The sequence below is a fragment of the Nematolebias whitei genome, chromosome 4 (assembly GCF_014905685.2).
Source record: "Nematolebias whitei isolate Nwh7 chromosome 4, NemWhi1, whole genome shotgun sequence".
In the NCBI taxonomy this organism is placed as follows: Eukaryota; Metazoa; Chordata; class Actinopteri; order Cyprinodontiformes; family Rivulidae; genus Nematolebias; species Nematolebias whitei.
Window position 1 is genome coordinate 10,950,177 of NC_056501.1, and position 19,326 is coordinate 10,969,502.

General features: G+C 38.8%; 1 protein-coding gene across 1 annotated transcript; it reads left to right on the forward strand.

Moving 5' to 3' along the window:
- The first annotated feature begins 7,136 nt into the window (after window positions 1-7,136).
- LOC119408650 lies at window positions 7,137-13,815 on the forward strand. Its single transcript, XM_037675493.1, has 4 exons — window positions 7,137-7,221; window positions 9,092-9,424; window positions 9,523-9,879; window positions 13,805-13,815. Exons 1-4 carry the CDS (start codon window positions 7,137-7,139, stop codon window positions 13,813-13,815), a joined length of 786 nt encoding a protein of 261 aa, XP_037531421.1.
- Window positions 13,816-19,326: the final 5,511 nt, after the last annotated feature.

The following is a 19,326-nucleotide window of genomic DNA, read 5'->3' on the forward strand; positions in this document are numbered from 1 at the left end:
GGGGCAGCAGCTTGAGCAGGGAGGCCCAGACATCTCTTTCGACAGCAAACTCTTCCAGCCCTTCTGGCAGTATTCCAAGGCGTTCCCAGGCCAACCAAAAGATGTAGTCTATCCAGCCTGTCCTGGATCTTTCTTGGACTCTCCTCCCACTCAAACCTGCCAGAAGCACCTGGCTAAGGAGGTGCCCAGGAAGCATCCTTACCAGAAGCCTGAACCACCTCAACTGGCTCCTCTCTATGTGGAGGCGCAGCGGTTCTACTCCAAGTCTTTCCCAGATAACTGAACTTCTCACCCTATCTCCAAGGAAGAGTCCAGCTACCCTGCAGAGGAAACTCATTTCAACCGCCTGTATCCACTTCTTCTTCTTTTGGCTGCTCCCTGCGTTAGGGGTCGCCACAGCAAAGTAAGTCACACGAAGACTTGGCAGTTATATTTTTTACGCCGGATGCCCTTCCCGACACAATCACAGACCACCGAGCTACCACAGCCCTCTGTGTGGAGCAGAGAGCTACCATCTAGGACACCCCGAGGAGCAGATGGTGGGGGGGTTAAGGGCCTTGCTCAAGGGCCCAGAGTGGGACGAATGAGGGTGGGGGCAGGTGTGGGTGCTTCATCTACCCCACCCACATTTTTGATGTTGTTGGTACCAGGGCTTGAACCAGCGATCTTCCGATCACAGGATGGATCCAGCGCTCGTGACCATAGGTGAGAGTAGGAACATAGAATGACCGGTTAACAGAAAGCTTTGCCTTCCAGCTCAGCTCCCTCTTCACCACAACAGACCGGCACAGAGTCCAGCATACATTATAATATGATTATGCTCTATAGAGTGGCAATTACAGTTATTATCCCTGATGTGGTCATTTACAAATTGTTCAAAAGTACAAAGTGGGTGGAAATGGGAGATTTGACATGATTCTTCAGAGTTAGCTAAGACTGTACTGTGTGTTTTATTTGTAAACTAAAAGTTACAGTATTTATGGTCTTAGATGCCCAATGACCAGCAGCACATGTGTGAGAAAAAGTACTGAAATAACTGAAATATTTATTTTTTCTTTTGACTTTAGCCTTAAAATAAGTGAATGAAAGCATTAATATAGAGTGAGATTGTTTTCTAAGAGGTGTACAAAACTTGATGGTAGAAAGTGCTAGTACTTATCTCAGAATCTGTATCCAGCAACAACCACTGAGATAAATCTGATGCCATGACGTACAGGGTTTTGGATGCTGAAGCTCCTTTTACACTAATTAAAACTCTGACAAAGTCTCTAACAAATGACAAGATGAAGATGACTATGTTATGGGTTATGTTGCTGTTTTTTCATCAATCATGTGAGTGCTTTCAAATTCAGCTTTTTAACAACTTTAAACTGTTTCTATTCTGTTTTTGTTATATATTGTTTCTTTCTATTCAGATACTTTGATGTCAGTGATGCCAGTTCAGCTCATAAAAACAGCTAATTTTACATGTGATTGGCCATATGCTGCTGATGCTGAGGTCTACTGGTGCAAGCAGAGTCCAGGGGAAATCCTGACACTGACTGTTAAAGTTACTATAAAAAATCAAAATCTAAAACCTGAGCCTGGATCAGCATTTCCTCAGTCAAGATGGAATATTGAAAAAAATTAAAAAGAAAATCAAGCTCTCAGTTTTGAAGACAACACAGGAAGATGAGGGAACCTATCATTGTTTCATCTATGAGCCGGGCGAGAAGATAATGTGGAAAGGAACATGTCTGGTGGTAAAAGGTAAATAATTTAAATAAAAATAATAAAAATAAAAAAAAGCTTTAACCAATGCTTCCATCAGTAAATCTCCAATATAACTTTTAAATATATATTTTACAATTGACTTTTTATTCTGCTTAATAGTTCCGCCTAAAAACTCTAACTACCTATTAAATAAAATTTGATTTACTTTGACAGTAGGAATGTGTATTTTAATAAAAAAAAAAAGTCATATCTCCCCCCCCCCCCCCCCCCCCGTCCTGTCCGGCATTGTGACACTTAGAATTATTGTCTGAGTGTCAAAGTGATGCCCAACAGATTTACTTTCACAAGCAGAGCATTATGGCTGGCCTTAATGTTCCACTTGATATATAAATTAAATTTTATTAGAATTTGCTTTGGGTTTGTTCCAGATGTAATGGACACGGGGATGAAAAACAAAGAAGATAACAAAGCTGAAAAGTGAGAGAAGAGTTAAAATGTAAAGAAGGAGATAGGAATAGAGGAGAGAGAGAGGGATAATGAGAACACAAATCAACATCATTGAAGTCTGACTCTTGACCTGCGGAAGGAAAAAAAAATTGAGAAACCACAACAACAAACAACATATAAAATGATACATATAACATCATTAGAAAGTATTTTATACAGTACTTGGTAATACAATATATATTTGATGGCCACCACAACCCGAGTGTGTATCTGATAAACACCTGAATCTAAACACCTGTGTGAGCATGCTTATCACTATAAGGTTTCTCCATAAAAATGTTCAATAGTGGATGTGGAGACTCATAAACCCGTCCCCACAGGACACAAAGGTAACACAGGGAAGACCGGAACCGCAGACACACAGCAGTCCCCAGGCCCAGAACTCCAGGAGTCCCCCAACAGGGACACCTGCACCCCCCAGAGACAGAAGCAAAGGGAAGCCCCGGGTGATCCCCAGCAACCACAATGCAGAAACCCCAGGAGGCTGTAGCAACGAGTCAACAGGCCCTGCTGGCAACCCGCCCCTCCAGAGTGGATCCGGCCATGGACACCAAGCCCCGAGTCCTGAGGTCATACCACCCCCCAACAGAGCCAGGGCACCCAGGCCCCGGCAGGCAGCCACCAGGGTGGGCCTGCACACACCCCACCACCCAGCCCCAGCTGCTGAAAGCCGCCAATGCACCGGGGGCAGGGGGGCCCACCACCAAAAGGGAGCACGACACACCAAATGGGGGGCCAAAACTGATCCAAGCTTTTTGTGGAAAGTGTGGTCCTGCTGCTCAGAGTGATGTCTGATTTCCACATAACAACTGTGTCAACTCTTGAAACTGTGCCTGCAGTCAACCTACTTCACATATGGGGAGCAATATTATAGGCAGAAACATGGGTGTGCTATGGGGTCTCCAGTTTCTCCTATTGTTGTCAACCTGTACATGGAGGAGGTAGAAAAGAGAGCCTTGACATCCTTTTCAAGGACACCACCAAGTCATTGCTTCAGGTATGTTGATGACACCTGGGTTAAAATTAAATCTCAGGAAGTCCAACATTTTACTGACCACATCAACTCTGTGGATAAATACATCAATTTCACATGAGAAGATGTAAAAAAATGGCAAGTTGGCTTTCTTGGACTGTGAGGTCTCAGTCTCTGATAAAGGACATTTGCAAACAGAGGTGTACCGCAAACCCACCCACACAGACCAGTATTTGCAGTTTGACTCCAATCACCCTTTGGAGCACAAGTTAGGAGTAATCAAGACTCTGTACCACAGAGCAGACAGCGTCCCCACTAGCTCAGGAGCCAGGCAGAAGGAGAAATCCCACATAAAACAGGCATAAGAGCAATGTGGATATCCTAACTGGGCCTTCCTGAAGAAACCCAAACAGGACTCCAGTCAGCCATCAGGTGAAAAGGAGGAACCCAGACCCAGACCAGTGGTCATTCCATATGTTGCGGGAGTATCAGAGAAACTGGGACATTTATTTTCTAAACACAACCTCCCAGTGGCATTTAAACCCCAAAATACATTCTGGCAAAGACTGGTTCATCCCAAAGATCCAGTCCCCTGGCACAAACAGAGTACTACTGTGTATGCTGTTCAGTGTCAGGAGGGCTGTGATCAGTCTTACATCGGGGAAACTAAACTGCCACAGGCCAAAAGGATGGCCCAGCACAGAAGAGCACCACCATCAGGCCAGGACTCTGTGGTCTACACTCATCTCCAGGTCAGCGGTCACTCTTTCAGGGATGAAGATGTTCACATGCTGGACAGAGAGGAACAATGATTTGAGAGAGGAGTAAAGGAGGCCATCTTTGTGAAAAGAAATTGTCCATCATTAAACAGGGGTGGAGGCCTACGTGTTCAACTGTCCCCCTCTTACAATGCTGTGATTGCTAGTATCACTCAGCCCTCTGTGAATAGTAAACAGCCATCAGTGTGCTAATGACCCATTGTTAGGCTGATGGTCCTTCTTGATCATGTGAGCAGCTGGTTTTGGTTGTCAGCAGCAAAACTGGTTGATCCACTCTGAGAAGGTGCTATTTATAAGACTGAGCTGAATACAGCACCTCAGTCTGAAGAAGTCTTTCGGATGAAAGACGAAACGTTTCTACATTTTTTTTTGTTTGTTTTGTTTTGCTTTGTTTTGTTTTTTGAATGTCCAGAGGACCAGATTTACCTTTTTTAGATATTGTGGCTTTCCTTGTTTTTCCTCTCTCCATGGATTGTCCCTTGTGGTGTCATGTTCTGTTCCCCCTCTGTGTCTCCTGATCTACAAATCGAAGTGTCCCTGACAATTCAGCTTTTATTTTTGTTATTAAAAAATAAATATTTATTTATAGCTCAAGCTCCCCAAGTTCTATCTGCACTTTGGGTCCAACAAAACCATTAGAACATAATATGTATTTGTTGAATTCAGCGTGAATTGCATTTTTGTCGAATACAGACTCTGTATAGCGAGGAGAGTGGTGGCGCAGAGGTTAGAGAAGGTGGGCCTGTGATCAGAAGATTGTCAGTTCAACTCCTGGTACCGACAACATCAAAATGTGGATGGGATAGGTGAAGCACCCACACCTTCCTCCACCTTCATTTGCCCCACTCTGGACTCTTGAGCAAGGCCCTTAACCCCCACCATCTGCTCCCCTGGGAACCCTAGATGGCAGCTCTCTGCTCCACACAGAGGGCTGTGGTAGCTCAGTGGTCTGTGGTGACATCAGGAAGGACATCCAGAGTAAAAACAATTGCCAAGTATTTATAGGACTTAGTTCACTGAAACAACCCCTGACGAAGCCAACAGCCAAAAGAAGAAGAAAGAACAGACTCTGTTTAGCGTACATGTTCTGTTGAAGAATCTCTGTGAAACCAAAAATAGTCCATCCTCAATAATCCAGGTATACAATCCTACAGTTTTCAGTCAGGTCATCTGGACAGGGTCTTAAACCCAAGAAACCCAAGAAACTGTCCAGATGACCTGACTGAAAATTGTTGGAATCTCTGTGAAACCCAAAAAAATTCATACATTCATACACAACACTATGCTATACTCCATTGCCAGTGTTATTGTTGTGTTTGCCCACACAGCCATGAGAAATACTGACTACTGCTGCTCACAGTGTTATGTGCAATTTTAAACCATTGTAAGGGGTCCCTCAAAAACCTACACTCTGTGACATGGATTCAGATTTTTTTTTTTCTGAGAGAACTAGTGATGATACCATCTACACAAACGGCCAAACCGCAGCAGAAAAGCTGTAGTTCCACTCAAAAATGGTGTTGTGAAACTGGGTTTTCACCCTGCAGAAGAACACCCCATTGTTAATATATTTAGCACAATATTCCATAACTCATTTAACAAGTCGTCACAATCATACACAAAGTCATGGTAAGTGTAACCTCAAGGTAAGGGAGCTGCGTTACCCAAAAAACAAATTCTGTCAATGTTTGTGAATTTTATAACTCATCTGCTCACACAGACTCATGTTCGTGCTGCTGTTGTTCGGTGTATTATTTTTGTACTACTAGTTTTTAGTGTATTCTTAGTGTTGCATATTTCTTAGTTCATATTTTAGATCTTATTACTGTTTATGCTTTTGTTGGATGTAACTGGAACCATGCGTACACAATTTCATTCCACCATATGTACCACATGTGATGTGAATGACAATAAAGAAACTTTGACCTTGAATTTACATCAGAAACTTTTTTTTGTTCTTGTCTGATCTTTCAGCGTGACCAAAAAAAAAAACTGAGCAAAAAGCTTAACTGCATGCAGCAGCTTCACTGACAAACTAAAGGTGTGAGGCTGTTTCTCGACCTTTGGCCAAACAATGAAGTTGTTCGCTCAGAATAGAACCAGCTATTAGTTTCAACCATGCAAGAAGTGAAAACCAGTTACAAGACAGTTTTAAAAGCCAGTTTATTTAAACATTTTTAAATAAAAAAAAACAACAACATTACATTTTTGTTTTAGATCTATTTTTCTTCATAATTAAAAATAATACTTTGTGTATTCAAATTATTACAGGTATTAAAATCTATTTGCATTTTATTTTTTTAAATACTTGAATACTCAGAAGTAATTAGCTCCCTTTAACGTTAATTTAAAAAGAAAAGCATTCTGGTCATTTGATAACAAATTGCACAAACTACCTGTCTGTCACTATTTCAATATATGCTTGTTACAAATGATTTACAACATCTCTATAAAGCAAAAAGATAGGCAAAATATATTCAATTAGCATGTATCTGATCCAATGCGAACTTAAAATATTTGTACAACAGAGCGTGGATACAGCACTGATATTTATTGCACTAATTTATGAGTTTTTAAATCATATTTTGATTCAACCCCTTCATTGTTATTTTAATAATAAACAATTAATATTTTCTAACTGGACAGAGAACAATGAAACAGGAAATATGAGGTGAGACAAAGGTGTGAGAAAAGCATCACAAGACCTTGCCTGCAGTGTGGTTAGAAGCCACTGAGGTGGAAATAATTAGTCTTGGACCAAATGTTCAACCCTTGGTTTCTTGTTGAAGACCACAAACCAGAACATTCAAGTATAAAAGGCTGCAGTTTCAACAATTTCATATGCTTTTTCTTTAAAATTTCAAGTTTATTCCACTAATTTTCACTGGACTTCTGTCAGAGTGGAATGCAGGTTTCAGATTAGACTTCAGTATTTATAATCTTAAGGATGTTATTGTTGTTACAGCCCTGTAAAATGTGAAGGGTTACCTAAATATATAGTAAATAAATATAAATATAGTTTGACAAGGGTTTGGTTTTTGGATTCAAGGAAGACAGCGAACAAAAATGTTTAAAATGTTTAAAATGTTTATTGTTAAACAGCCTCTGGCGGGCCAGTCTTCTCATGCAGGCATGGTGGGGGCCACCTGTTGATGCTGGGCAGAATGATGTCCCTGTCACTGGGTGACAAGCAGCTGAAGAAAAGGGCTGAGATTGACATGATCCAAGGGGAAATCCAGAGAACCAAGCGTAGAGGTGGTGGTCATACACAGGGTGTAAGATATCCAAGAACAAATCCAAAAAGGGTGATGCACAAGTCATCATCGTTGAGTCAGAAGAGGAGGTTAGTAACATAGTCAGAAGGGTGATACAAGAACAGGCAAGGAGCAGACAAGTCAGGTTTCCAGAAGACAGGTGTGAGGTCGAGACAGGATGATCAGATAGAGCTGTGACATGAACGCTGGACATCTACTTCCACAAAGGGTTCGATAATCTGGAGGGGAGCTTGGGTGACAAGAGCTCTTAAGTAGAGCGAGGAACAGGTGCAGGGCATGAGCATGACTGAGCTGAGGTGCAGAGTGGGCGTGGCAGAGTGACAAAGCTTGGGAGCAGAGCATGAAGAGGCAGAAAACAACAATTTTACTGTTTTAGTATTTGTTGTTTTGTAACGTTTGTTCATTATTTAATTTATGATTGCTTGACTTGGAGAAGCATGCACATAACTTCCAAAATTGTTTAACTTGTACAAAGGGCAATAAATGGTATTGTATTTTTTCTCTCACTCGCTTTCTCTTTCTTGGCAGATTCTTTTTTCACTTGCAGGAGTATGTGCAAAGTACTGTGGGATTGTTTTAGAACATATTCAGGTTTACGTGGAAAAGGCCGGAGAACTACAATGTTCTTGGTTTGTTCTTGTGCTCTGCTAAACAGATGGCCATGACTGTTAAACATTACAGTTATCCTTACAATTGCTTCAGATAAAAAGTCAATAAACATCATAAAGATGGTCAAAGATCTCATGAAAGAGATACCACATTGTTGTACATGTAGGAGACATCACACATACAGGTGGCTTTTCGTGGCTGTGATGGCCATGAGGGAGTTCGCCTTGTCTGGTCAGCTTAGGAATACAATTCCACACTGTTTGTCAGAAACAGTGGTGGTGTCTATGTGACAAATGTGCAAATTAGTGTTTTTACTTGGTTAAACACAGAAAGTCCAGACCCTCCTCATCCAAATCAACTGAAAATAAGCATTCAAACCATAATGTTGCTGTTTATGTGCTTTTGTGCATGACACGTGTTGATAAGGGAGGGATTACAAGAGTTCTGTGCTGCAGTTTCTTCTTTGAGTATAACATGTCCATGTGAAAACGAATGTCTTATAACCACATGAGCAAGAACAAATAATTTGCATGAAGTATGTAGCAAGCTTTAGAGTAGCTGATTCTCATCCTTGCCCCTTTATATTTAGCCCTAAACCACCCCCATGCACACTAAAGACCATAGTTTTATGAAATTACAAGACTGAAATCATCTGCAAAAAGCAGAGCTGAGAACTTAAAGTTAGTTTAAACAAAATTAAAATTAAAAAAGCTACTGGACTTTAATTTTGTAGTTGAAGATATTCCCCCTATGAAGCTTGAGGATAGAATGATAACGGCACTGAAAAAAAAAGATAATAGTTCATTACAGTGCCACGATTACTGCAGTATATTCCTTCTGAATGAGTGATGGAAACTCAGCGTGAAACATGAAAGAAGAGTTTGATGTTTGTGTTGCTTTATGTGTTTATTGTGGAAAGATGGCTGCTTTTATTTCCACTGTGGTTGAAAGGTCAAATGCCATCACAAAAGACCAATCAGATTGTTTCATGTTTGTTCCCTCCCTCTTTATAAGCTTACATTAAAGAGAATTGTCTTATAACGTTGATGATTTTCTGTGACCAACTGCAGCCACGAGTGTATTAATTGAAAATGCTGATCATTTTTTATTCGCTGCTGATGCTCAGAGTTGGACGTAAGTATACAATGTTTATTTCTTACCACATTTTCTGCAACTTATTTGTCCATGATGTATGCAAAAAAAAAATCTAACTTTTCTGTTTATTTTTGATTCAGGATGTACAAAAGAACTGATGTTTGAAACAAAAACGGTTGCCGTCGGAGACAGCGTGACACTGACGTGTCCCCGGCTGACTTCTGAGCATAACGCATTTTTGTATTGGATCAGATTTGTGTCTGGAAACGGGCCTGAATTCTTGGGAGGAACGTACTCATTTGACTCACTCACTGGCGGTAAAAAGACGCCTGACATCACAACTAAACAAGAGCCAGGAACTTTTATTATGCATATTAGTAACTTTAAGCAAAGTGATGCTGGTCTTTACTGCTGTATAAAAGTCGAACGGCTCAATTTGACATTTTTGAAAGGAGATGTTTTGATAATAAAAGGTAAAGAAAAAGAAATGTGTATTTTAGAATTATTTATTATTAGGAATTTTTAGTGGAATAGATTAAACATGTAGTTTATGATTATTTCTTTCTTTTAGAAAAAGAGCCAAACATTACTGCCATCATCCAACACCCTTCATCTGCTTCAGTTCATCCAGGGAGCCTTGTGACCTTACACTGTTCAGTCCTTTTTAACGCTGGGAAAAATACCTGTGAGTCAAATCACCGTGTCTACTGGTTCAGAGCTGGATCAGACCAGTCTCATCCCAGTTTAGTTTACGCACATAGAAACAGTGGTGATGAATGTGACTGGAGTCCTGAAGCAGCGTCTGGACAGAAATGTCTTTACAGCTTCTCTAAGAAAGTCAGCGCCTCTGATGCCGGGACTTACTACTGTGCCGTGACCACATGTGGACAGATACTATTTGGAAATGGAACAACACTGGACAGTGAAGGTAAAGCTTTGTTCATAAATATATGTTTAACCTGGCAAAAATTAACAGAAGTAATAAAAATGCTTTTGGTTGTTTATTTTAATTAAAATATTAATTAGAAATACCCGTTTATAAATAGTTCATGTACAATAATGCCTGCTCATATTTTTCCAGGGCTAAATTTGTGGAATTTGCAGAAAACGTTTTTCTTTTTGTTGTCTGCCTGTTTGATTGCAAGTGTGGTTGTTATACTCAGCCTCACATATATCATCAAAAAGAAAACTTGTAATTGTCCCAAAGGTAAGCCTTTATGCAATGATCAATTTATACTTATAGTTTATTATGTCGTATAAAATTCACCTTCTCGCTCTCCTCCTCTTTGAAAAGATGTAACAGCTAGGGGGGATCAGCAAAGTCAACAGGTAAAGTTGAAAAGATATAATATTCTATGATCACGTTTAATTAACTTCTGAACATCTTACAGTTTTCTAAAATTAGCTTTTTTCCTCAGAGGGATGAGGCGTCTTTGGTTTACTCTGCAACAAACTTTCCTCAAAGAAAATCTCAAGGAGGAAAACGAAGAAATACACAAACTTCAGAGGAAATCTACAGTGTTGTCAAAACATAGGAAACACAAGAAGAAGAATTTGATGTACATGAAAAAAATTATTTTTATTTTTTTTCAGATACAAGTCATCCATCCATCCATTTTTTTACCCACTTTTTCCTTTCTGGGTCGCAGGGGTTATTGTTGCCCATATGCAGACATCACTGTGAGAGAGGGGGTACACCCTGGACAGGTCGCAGGTCCACCCCACAGCCACATAGAGATGAATGAGACAAACATTCACTCTTTCACTCTCACCTAGAGAAAATTTAGTTACCAATTAGCCTAACATGCATGTTTTTATCTGTTATCTGGAGAAAACCCATGCATGCACGGATATAACATGCAAACTCCAACCAGAAAGGTCCCTGGCTAGGATTTGAACCTGTGGCCTGCTCGCTCAAAGGTGACAGCTCTACAAACCGTGTCGCCCTGATACAATTCAATTAAATCCAGTTTACTTATATAGCGCCGTCACAACAGACGTAATCTCAGGGCACTACGCAAAAAACATTCAGATCCATTATTAAAGCCAATTAGTAAAAGTTATCAATCTACGGAAGCCAGCAGATTGCATTGAATCGTCACTTTGTTGCATTCTCCCATCCTGAGCAAACACGTTGGCAACAGTGGAAAGAAAAAACTAAATTTTAACAGGAAGAAACCTCCAGCAGAACCAGGCTCAGGTCGAGCAGCCATCTACAAACACAGAATGGCAGGTCCAGGTGTACCCCTATTGGAAGAAAAAAAAATGCGTAAGAGTTTTTATTATGTTATCATTTTTAACTGTTTCATGATTTCTGCACTTCTGTGCATACAAAGCAAAGAAGATTATGGAGAAAAGAACTATCAGTCCACGTCCGAGCTGATAGGAATTCTCTGTACTTACACAAGCTGGTTTTTTCTTAGAATTGGTCGTTCTTTTGTAAAACCAGAAATGTCAAGGTTATACATATCAACTCATATCCCATCAATCTTATACCGTCTTTGTTTCTCTTAAGCATTTAATCAAAATGTTCTGAGGTCAATTTGCCCTCGTTGTAATCTGCCTAATCAAGATGTCCAGTCTTTTCCTCCTTCCTGTGTGAACAATAAAAAGGCGAGCAGATGTGGAAAACCTTCGGAGTTCCCAGAAACCAGCCCTAGTGTTGCAACTGTGAATTTCCCTTTTTGCAAAACGCTTCGCTGAAAATCTTACTCTGTTGTCCTGTGTGGTTCTTTATTTTTCTAGGTACGGGAGAAATACCTAACAATATGTTAAGGATAGAAATAATTACAAATACAAACCGGGAGAGTAGAGCAAGTAAAGAGAGCAGCAGAGTAAGGAAATGTGGTCAATTTGTCCTCCAGCGTCTAAGCCTATAGAAGCTTAACTAAAGGATGGCTAAGGAAACCCACGCTAACTTTATCTAAAGGATTTATAAAAAAGGAAAGACTTAAGCCTAGTTGTAATGTATCAGTCTCATGGACAATTTAATTTTGGCTTTGGGCAAGCTTGCTCTTTCATTGGGGGTTTAGGTGGGTAACAGAGGAAAAGCAACAGAGGGATGTTTAACACAAAAAAACTCTGCTTCCTGGACTGGACCGGGTTGTCAATCATTTGGTTGACTAACAAAATTGGCCAAATTTCTAGAAAGAAAAGCAGCTCCACCCAAAGTGGGATGGATGCCATCTCTCCACATCAGACCAGGTTTGCCCCAAAAAGCACTCCAGTTATCTACGTAGCCCACATTGTTTTCAGGACACGGCCTGGACAGCCAGCAGCTGAATGATGACATACGTGAAAAAGGTTGGAGCTAAATCTTTTAAATCTTTTAAATTAATATCATATTTTCTGGGCAGCATGAAGGGTTTGAACCAGACAAAAAAATATGGAATTATATTAGAAGAAAGAATGATAACATTACATTTCTACTGTTCAGACATTTTCATAGTAATCAAAAAGTGTTAAAGACTGCAGGCCTAAACACCTGACAATCACTCCAGCTATTTAAATTTAAAATAGGTTGACCAGATATTTATTATGTGTGCTGTATTGCACCTTTCCTTATAAAACAGAAGATGTTTTGTAAAAAAAAAAAAAAATATATATATATATATATATATATATATATATATATATGAAATATAGTTTGCAAATTAACAAAAATACAAATAAAGATCATAGACAGCTATTATCCTTTTGTGGCATTCTCTTTCTTTCTTCTTTTGGCTGCTCCCTTCTTCAGGGGTCGCCACAGTGATCTAATTTGCAAGAAGACTTAAATTATTTTACGCTGGATGTCCATCTTGATGCAACCACAGACCACTGAGCTACCACAGCCCTTTCTGTGGAGCAGAGAGCCACTATCTAGGGCACCCAGGGGAGCAGATGGTGGGGGTCAATCGCCTTGCTCAAGGCCCAGAATGCGGCAAATGAAGGTGGAGGCAGGTGTTGTTTCACCTTTCCCACCCACATTTCAATGTTGTCGTCTGGGGAGTTGAACCGGCGACCGTCCGATGACAAGTCCACCTTCTCAGACCTTAGTCTGCTGGGAACTTAGATGTGTAGAAGTTTGATTTAGATAAAAATAAACAAAACCAATACATTTATTTGCAGCAACCCTTCTGCTTAACATTTTGACAGTTCTATGAATTTAAAGTTGGAGCAATAAGGTTGTTAATCTTCCAGAGGTCAAAGCATACTACATGGTGCAAGGCACATTCTAAAGCAGAAATATTACTAGTGGTCTGCAGGGGGCGGAGCTTCACTCACTCATGTTGTCTAGATGGCTGCGGAGGATGCTGGAACGCATCCCATCTGTCACTGGGTGATGAGGAGTCAGAGACAAATAACCATGAACTCACACACCAAGGGTGTGTGTGCGTGTGTGTGTGTGGTGAGGGGGGGGGGGGGGGGTCTAGCTGAAAGAAGAAACTAGACACTCAATAAAGTTCTTTAGAAGTTGACTACTTTCAAAATGATGTCTTCATGCAGGTATTATTTTCCCACAGGATTTATGGACAAATAATTTTAATTTTAAGCCTTCGTTATTATAGACTGTTGCTCATTTTATAAATACATTTAGTAAATTATTTTCCAAAACAAGCTGAAATCAGCCAGATGTGCTTTGTATTTGGGCAACCCTTTGACAAACAGCTGGCTCATGGGTGTGTAAGTCCAGTAAAAACAAATGAACAAACAAACAAAAATAAAAAAGGTTTTGACAGTTTCAAAATCCCACAACTCAGACATTAGTCTCTCCTTTTATTTTGATCAGATCATATTTTTTCAAGCCCCGCAGTAATATGAATTTGACTTTCTCAGGTGAATAACATTCTCCGTCTCTTGTCTCATAGAAAACGAGTGAACAACAAACAAAGCATGTAGAGACACACTGAGTGACAGAAGCTGTGGTGGGCCATTTCTCCGCCCTGAAATCAACCACTGGAAGTGTTTACTCAGAACTCCTTTTATATATTTCAAATGAATTCAAAATGTGTGAAAGGACCACAGTCTTCAGAGGTTAACTATATAGAGAAAAAAATAAGTAAAGTAAAATGCATAAATAAATAAATCCATCCATCCATCTATCCATGAGCTTTACCAGCTTCTTCCTTTAAATAAATAAGTAAATAAGTAAATGAATGAATGAATGAATGAATGAATGAATGAATGAATGAATGAATGAAGAGTTTTAAAATATCCATCCATCCATTATTTTTACCCACTTCCTCCTTTAAATAAGTGGTTAAATAAATAAATAAATTCTCATAGTTCAATGTTTATGTTATACCTTTTTTTGCTTTATTTGTATTTTGAATTAATTCTGGGACAAACTTAATATCAGAATTTTATTTTTTAATTTTTTTAATGTTTAAAATTTCAATTCAATTCAGTTTATTTATTTATATAGCGCCAAGTCACAACAGAAGCCGTCTCAGTGCACTGAACAGAAACATGCATATACATAAAAAGTAAGTTAATAAAAAATAATCATAGTCAACATTTCAAAGGTCATCATCAGTTGGGCATGAAGTTCGAAACAAGAATGAGCAGATTTAATTTTGTTTCCATCCCTGTCCTTAAAGTACTTCTGCGACGTGTTCTGATAATACCATCAATCATAATAATTTCAGAGTAAGTTTTAATTTTATTTATTTTTGACTTTTTCTAAACATGAAAAAAATAAGTTAAAGGTCAGCTTCTTAAGGATAAAAGCAAGAAGTTAAACAGGAAGAAAAGCCCCCCAGTATTCACACCATCGTTTGAGAGTCAAACCACAGCTGTGCAAAAGTTTCCATGCATCATTTATGTGTCATTGGTAACTTTAAATCTAGATGTCCAAGGGTAACATACAAAATTAGGTCTGAACAGGACCAGCTTCTCTCTAGGCTGGTTTCAGTGCAGGTTAAAGTATGAGGTGTGAGAGAGAATACTAGTGTGTGTGAGAGACAATACTAATTATGTCCTACACGGCACCTCATATCAAAGTCTTGCCCCCTCTGCACAAATAAGTAGAACATCATCCTTGATAAAACAATGAAATCTAAACCAAACATAAAAGCCAAAGTGAAGCCTTTTGAGCACATTGTAAATATTCCATATTGGATTTAAAAAACTGTATTTTTGCTCATGTTTATGTAAGAGACAGTGAGTTGGTACATGTGAAACTGGTTATGCTGTTTTCACACAAGAAGAAGTTCAAAAACTCAACTGAAGCATTTCAAAGAAAAGTTTGCATGTTCTCGTCATGCAAGTGTGGTTTGCATTCAGGTCCTCCATTTTCTTGTTAATACATAAAACATGTATGTTAGGTTAACTGGCAAGTCTAGAGTAACTTGATACTACTTTGTAGGTGTGAGTGTTCATGTTTGGTTGTCTTTGTGTTGACCCTGTGATGGACAGTCAAACAGTTTGGAATTTGCCTCACCTCTCACACTTATTCACATACCAGCTCCCTCCTAACTTAAAAATGAAATTAGAGTATGAATAAAATAAAAGCATGGCTAGGAATGAATATGTAAAACCAGTACTATGCTAACGTGAAATTGTTGAGGCATAGTAGTAGGAAATGTATGTACAAACAATAAAGACAATATCTTACTGGACTGTGACTTATGGAGACAATTACATTGATCGATATGGAAATTTTGGCTATCTTCAATACTGATATTGAAAGGGTAAGCTAATGGCGATAACCAATATCCATCCATCCATTCATCCATCCAATCCATCCATCCATCCATTATCTTTACCCACTTCTTCCTTTTTCAGGTTGTGGGGTTCACTGGTGCCCATGTCCAGTTATCACTGTGCAAGAGGCGGGGTACACCCTGGGCAGGTCTCTAGTCCATCACAGGGACACACAGAGACAAACAAGACAAATAATCATTCACTCTCTCACTCACACCTAGGGACAATTTAGAGTCACCAATCAGCCTAACATGCAATTCAGTTCAAAAATTAATAACATGAGAACCATGCAGGTGTCAAAATACAGCTCTAGCTCCTTTGAGATAAGTTTGAAGATGCCTCCAACAACTCTGCATTTCTTGGAAAAAAAAAAACGCATTCACAATTTGTGAGGCTGACACATTGTCCAGTTTTAAGACTGGGCTTAAGACTTTCCTTTTTGATAAATCCTATAGTTAGGGTTGGCTTGTTATGCTGCTATAGCCTTAGACTACTGGAGGACAAATTGACCTCATTTCCTTAAATGATTTGCTAAAACTGAATCGTTGTCATTTGATACTATTTCTAACGTGATTCTTGACCTGCCATTGTGTATCTGTTCCTCCTTCCTGTTCCTCTCAAACCCAGCCGGTCAAAGCAGATGGCTGCTTGTCCTGAGCCTGGTTCTGCTAAAGGTTTCTTCTTCATGTGGGAGTTTTTCCTTTCCACTGTCGCCTTCATGCTTGCTCAGGATGAGAGTTATGTGATGGAGTTAAACTCAAAGAAGTCTGCTCCTCAGATAAATAGTGTTAACTTATTTTTATATATATGAATGTTTCTGTTCAGTGACCTGATGTGACTTATATTGTGACTTGGTTCTATATCAATAAACTGAATCAGATTGAATATATAACAATTTTCAAATTGTTTATAAGGTTCTGATCTATAAAAGTGTGTGCATCATGCTTGGTCACGTTCTTCCACTGCATTACTTGAGCACTGTCCTGACTGGATTAAACTTCACTGTTAAGTCAGATGTGCTTTACAGTTAAAAATTAAATGATTAGTGCTTCTATTTTTATTCATTATCAGGATCAGAAAACAAACCTTCACAAGAAAGGCCAGAAAATAACCGTTTACTTCAGTAGACACTCATTAATGCATTTTTGTTGTTGTTTTCACTAACGTGTTTAACAAAATGTTTTGTCTAACAGAATAATTTATAAGTTATATATTTATAAGCTGTTTATTTGCTTTGCAAAAGGGAGAAATTTACATACGAAAACTGAAAAACAGAATTCCCCAAGTAAATTTTCAGTTCGATTGAAAACCCACAAAATGTGTATTAGATGTGTTCTGTCCTCCTCGACTGATAAACTGTAACAAATTAGTGTCTGAATTAATAAATAACCAAGAAATTGATTGTCTTTAAAAAAGTTGATTGCATACCGGATCAACAGTTCTATGTTAACTAAACAGTTCTCCATGTATAAGACGTTGATTGTATGTGTTATTCAAATGTTATAAACATGCTTTTATGATAATAAAAACTGTTTTTTCAATTCTGTACAGAGAATTAACATGAAGTTGAAAGCCAGAATATAACTTCAATACAATTCATTTTTGTTTGAATAATATCAATGCTTTTACTGATATAAAAATGTAAACTACAGTATTTATATGTTTACAATATATGAAACTGAGTGTTTTATGTTAATACATTTCTTCTTACCTAGTATGTTCCTTGTGCTTGCTGGTAGTTGAAAGTTATAAATTACCTAATTTTGGTGATCATAATTGTTTTTTTGTTTGCTTGTTTTTTTTTTTTCCCATTCCGTACCAACATGAAGTTTAAATAAACAACAAAACACATTCTGACTTTAAAGTTACAGTTCATTTGTTTTTTGACATTTTCAATGTTGTCTCTGAGATTAAAAAATTATAAAAATTTACAATTAATGTACCTCGGGGTGCAAATAAATATATGTAAAAGGTGCAGACAAATGATACAATGCAGCATTTCAAGGTACCATACGCAAAGCCTCTTAGGTACAGAAGGAAAAACAAAGTACATTACTGTAAATTGATTAATAATCTGGTAGAAACAGTTTGACAAGTTAATAAACTGGTTTTATTTAGATTTATGGTGACTGGATTTATTAAAGTTATGGTGCCGAGATTTTATTTTATTTATTTATTTTTTTACTTACCTGTATCTGGAGTGGGGCAGCACGGTGGCGCAACTGGTAGAACTGCTGCCTCTCAGCGAACAGGTTCCTGGTTCAAACCCTGGTCCAGGAGCCTTTCTGGGTGGAGTTTGCATGTTCTCTCCGTGCATGCGTGGGTTTTCTCCAGGTACTCCGGTTTCCTCCCACAGACCAAAAACATGCATGTTAGGCTGATTGGAAACTCTAAATTGTCCCTAGGTGTGAGAGAGAGAGTGAATGGTTGTTTGTCTCGTTTGTCTCTATGTGGCCCTGTGATGGACTTGCGACCCGTCCAGGGTGTACCCCGCCCCTCGCACAGTGATTGCTGGACATGGGCACCAGCGACCCCCGTGACCCAAAATGGAATAAACGGGTAAAGAAAATGGATGGATGGATGGATGGATGGATGTATCTGGAGTATTCAAGATCAGAAATCTTAAAATGGCAACAGACAGATTGCTGGGGAGAATTATTACTGATGATCATTTAAAGACAATTATTCATTGAAAATGGACAGTGGTAAAAAGGACATTCAGCACAACATTGTGCACTCATACTGAGGCTGGGAGCCACACCTGCAGACATGCGGATGCGGCTGATATCTTTATGATCAAATAATTGACTTTTCTGTCAAAGTTGTAAGAGGCATTAGCATTTTATCTTTTGACAAAATGAATAATACAATTATCACAGTTGGTGAAGTCAGACCCAAATGCAGGCAGACATGGATAGCAAGAAGTAAACATAAAAGATGGAATTTATTATTAATAAACAAAACAAAAGGCTGAAGAGGCAGCAAAAACTTTTATTAACAGAGAGGTAACAGGACCACAACAAATGATGGAAACACAAAGAGGACCAAGACGTCTTTACAGAATAATGAGCCGACGTGGAGCTGTGATCAGGAGTGGTTAAAGTAAATTGGAGGGAAAGTGAGAAATGAAATGCACCTGGGATAATTACTAATTACTAATGATTGCAAACAGGTGTGAGTGATAAGTGACTGGCTGAGGAGAAGATGAACAATGGCACAGAGACAAATACACAAGGATAGGAAGGGGAATACAGACAAAACACAAAGAAAACAGAAAATAAACAGATGATATCAAATATAATGTTCCATTCTGACAAAACCTTTATAAGAAAGGGAAGTTTGACTGTGAACATTTATTAAATTATCAGAATCAGAATAAGCTTTATTATCATTACACCGAAGTACAGTGAGATTATGTCCGTACAGTCGTCCGAAAGATGGGCAGAGTGCACATTGCTGCTGCTCCTAAGAGTGTGGCCTCTTATTCTTAATAGAAAAGGGGAAAGGCCATGAGGAAAGGAAAGTGGTATTACAAAAAATATCTATTCACATATTGTCCTTGTCAGGACATGATTTAAGACATCAAGAAATCTCTACCACCAAGCACATTTATAGACTCATTACAAATGCATTTGACAACAAGACGGTGAGATTTGTCCATGAAGCACTTCCAGATAGCACCATA

Excerpts from the sequence above, each read along its gene's own strand:
- LOC119408650 (XM_037675493.1), top strand. The coding sequence starts at position 7,137 with ATGATGTCCCTGTCACTGGGTGACAAGCAGCTGAAGAAAAGGGCTGAG. Across the intron at positions 7,222-9,091 it reads GGAAATCCAGAGAACCAAGC|GATGTACAAAAGAACTGATG; the intron begins GTAGAGGTGGTG and ends TTTTTGATTCAG. Across the intron at positions 9,425-9,522 it reads AGATGTTTTGATAATAAAAG|AAAAAGAGCCAAACATTACT; the intron begins GTAAAGAAAAAG and ends TCTTTCTTTTAG.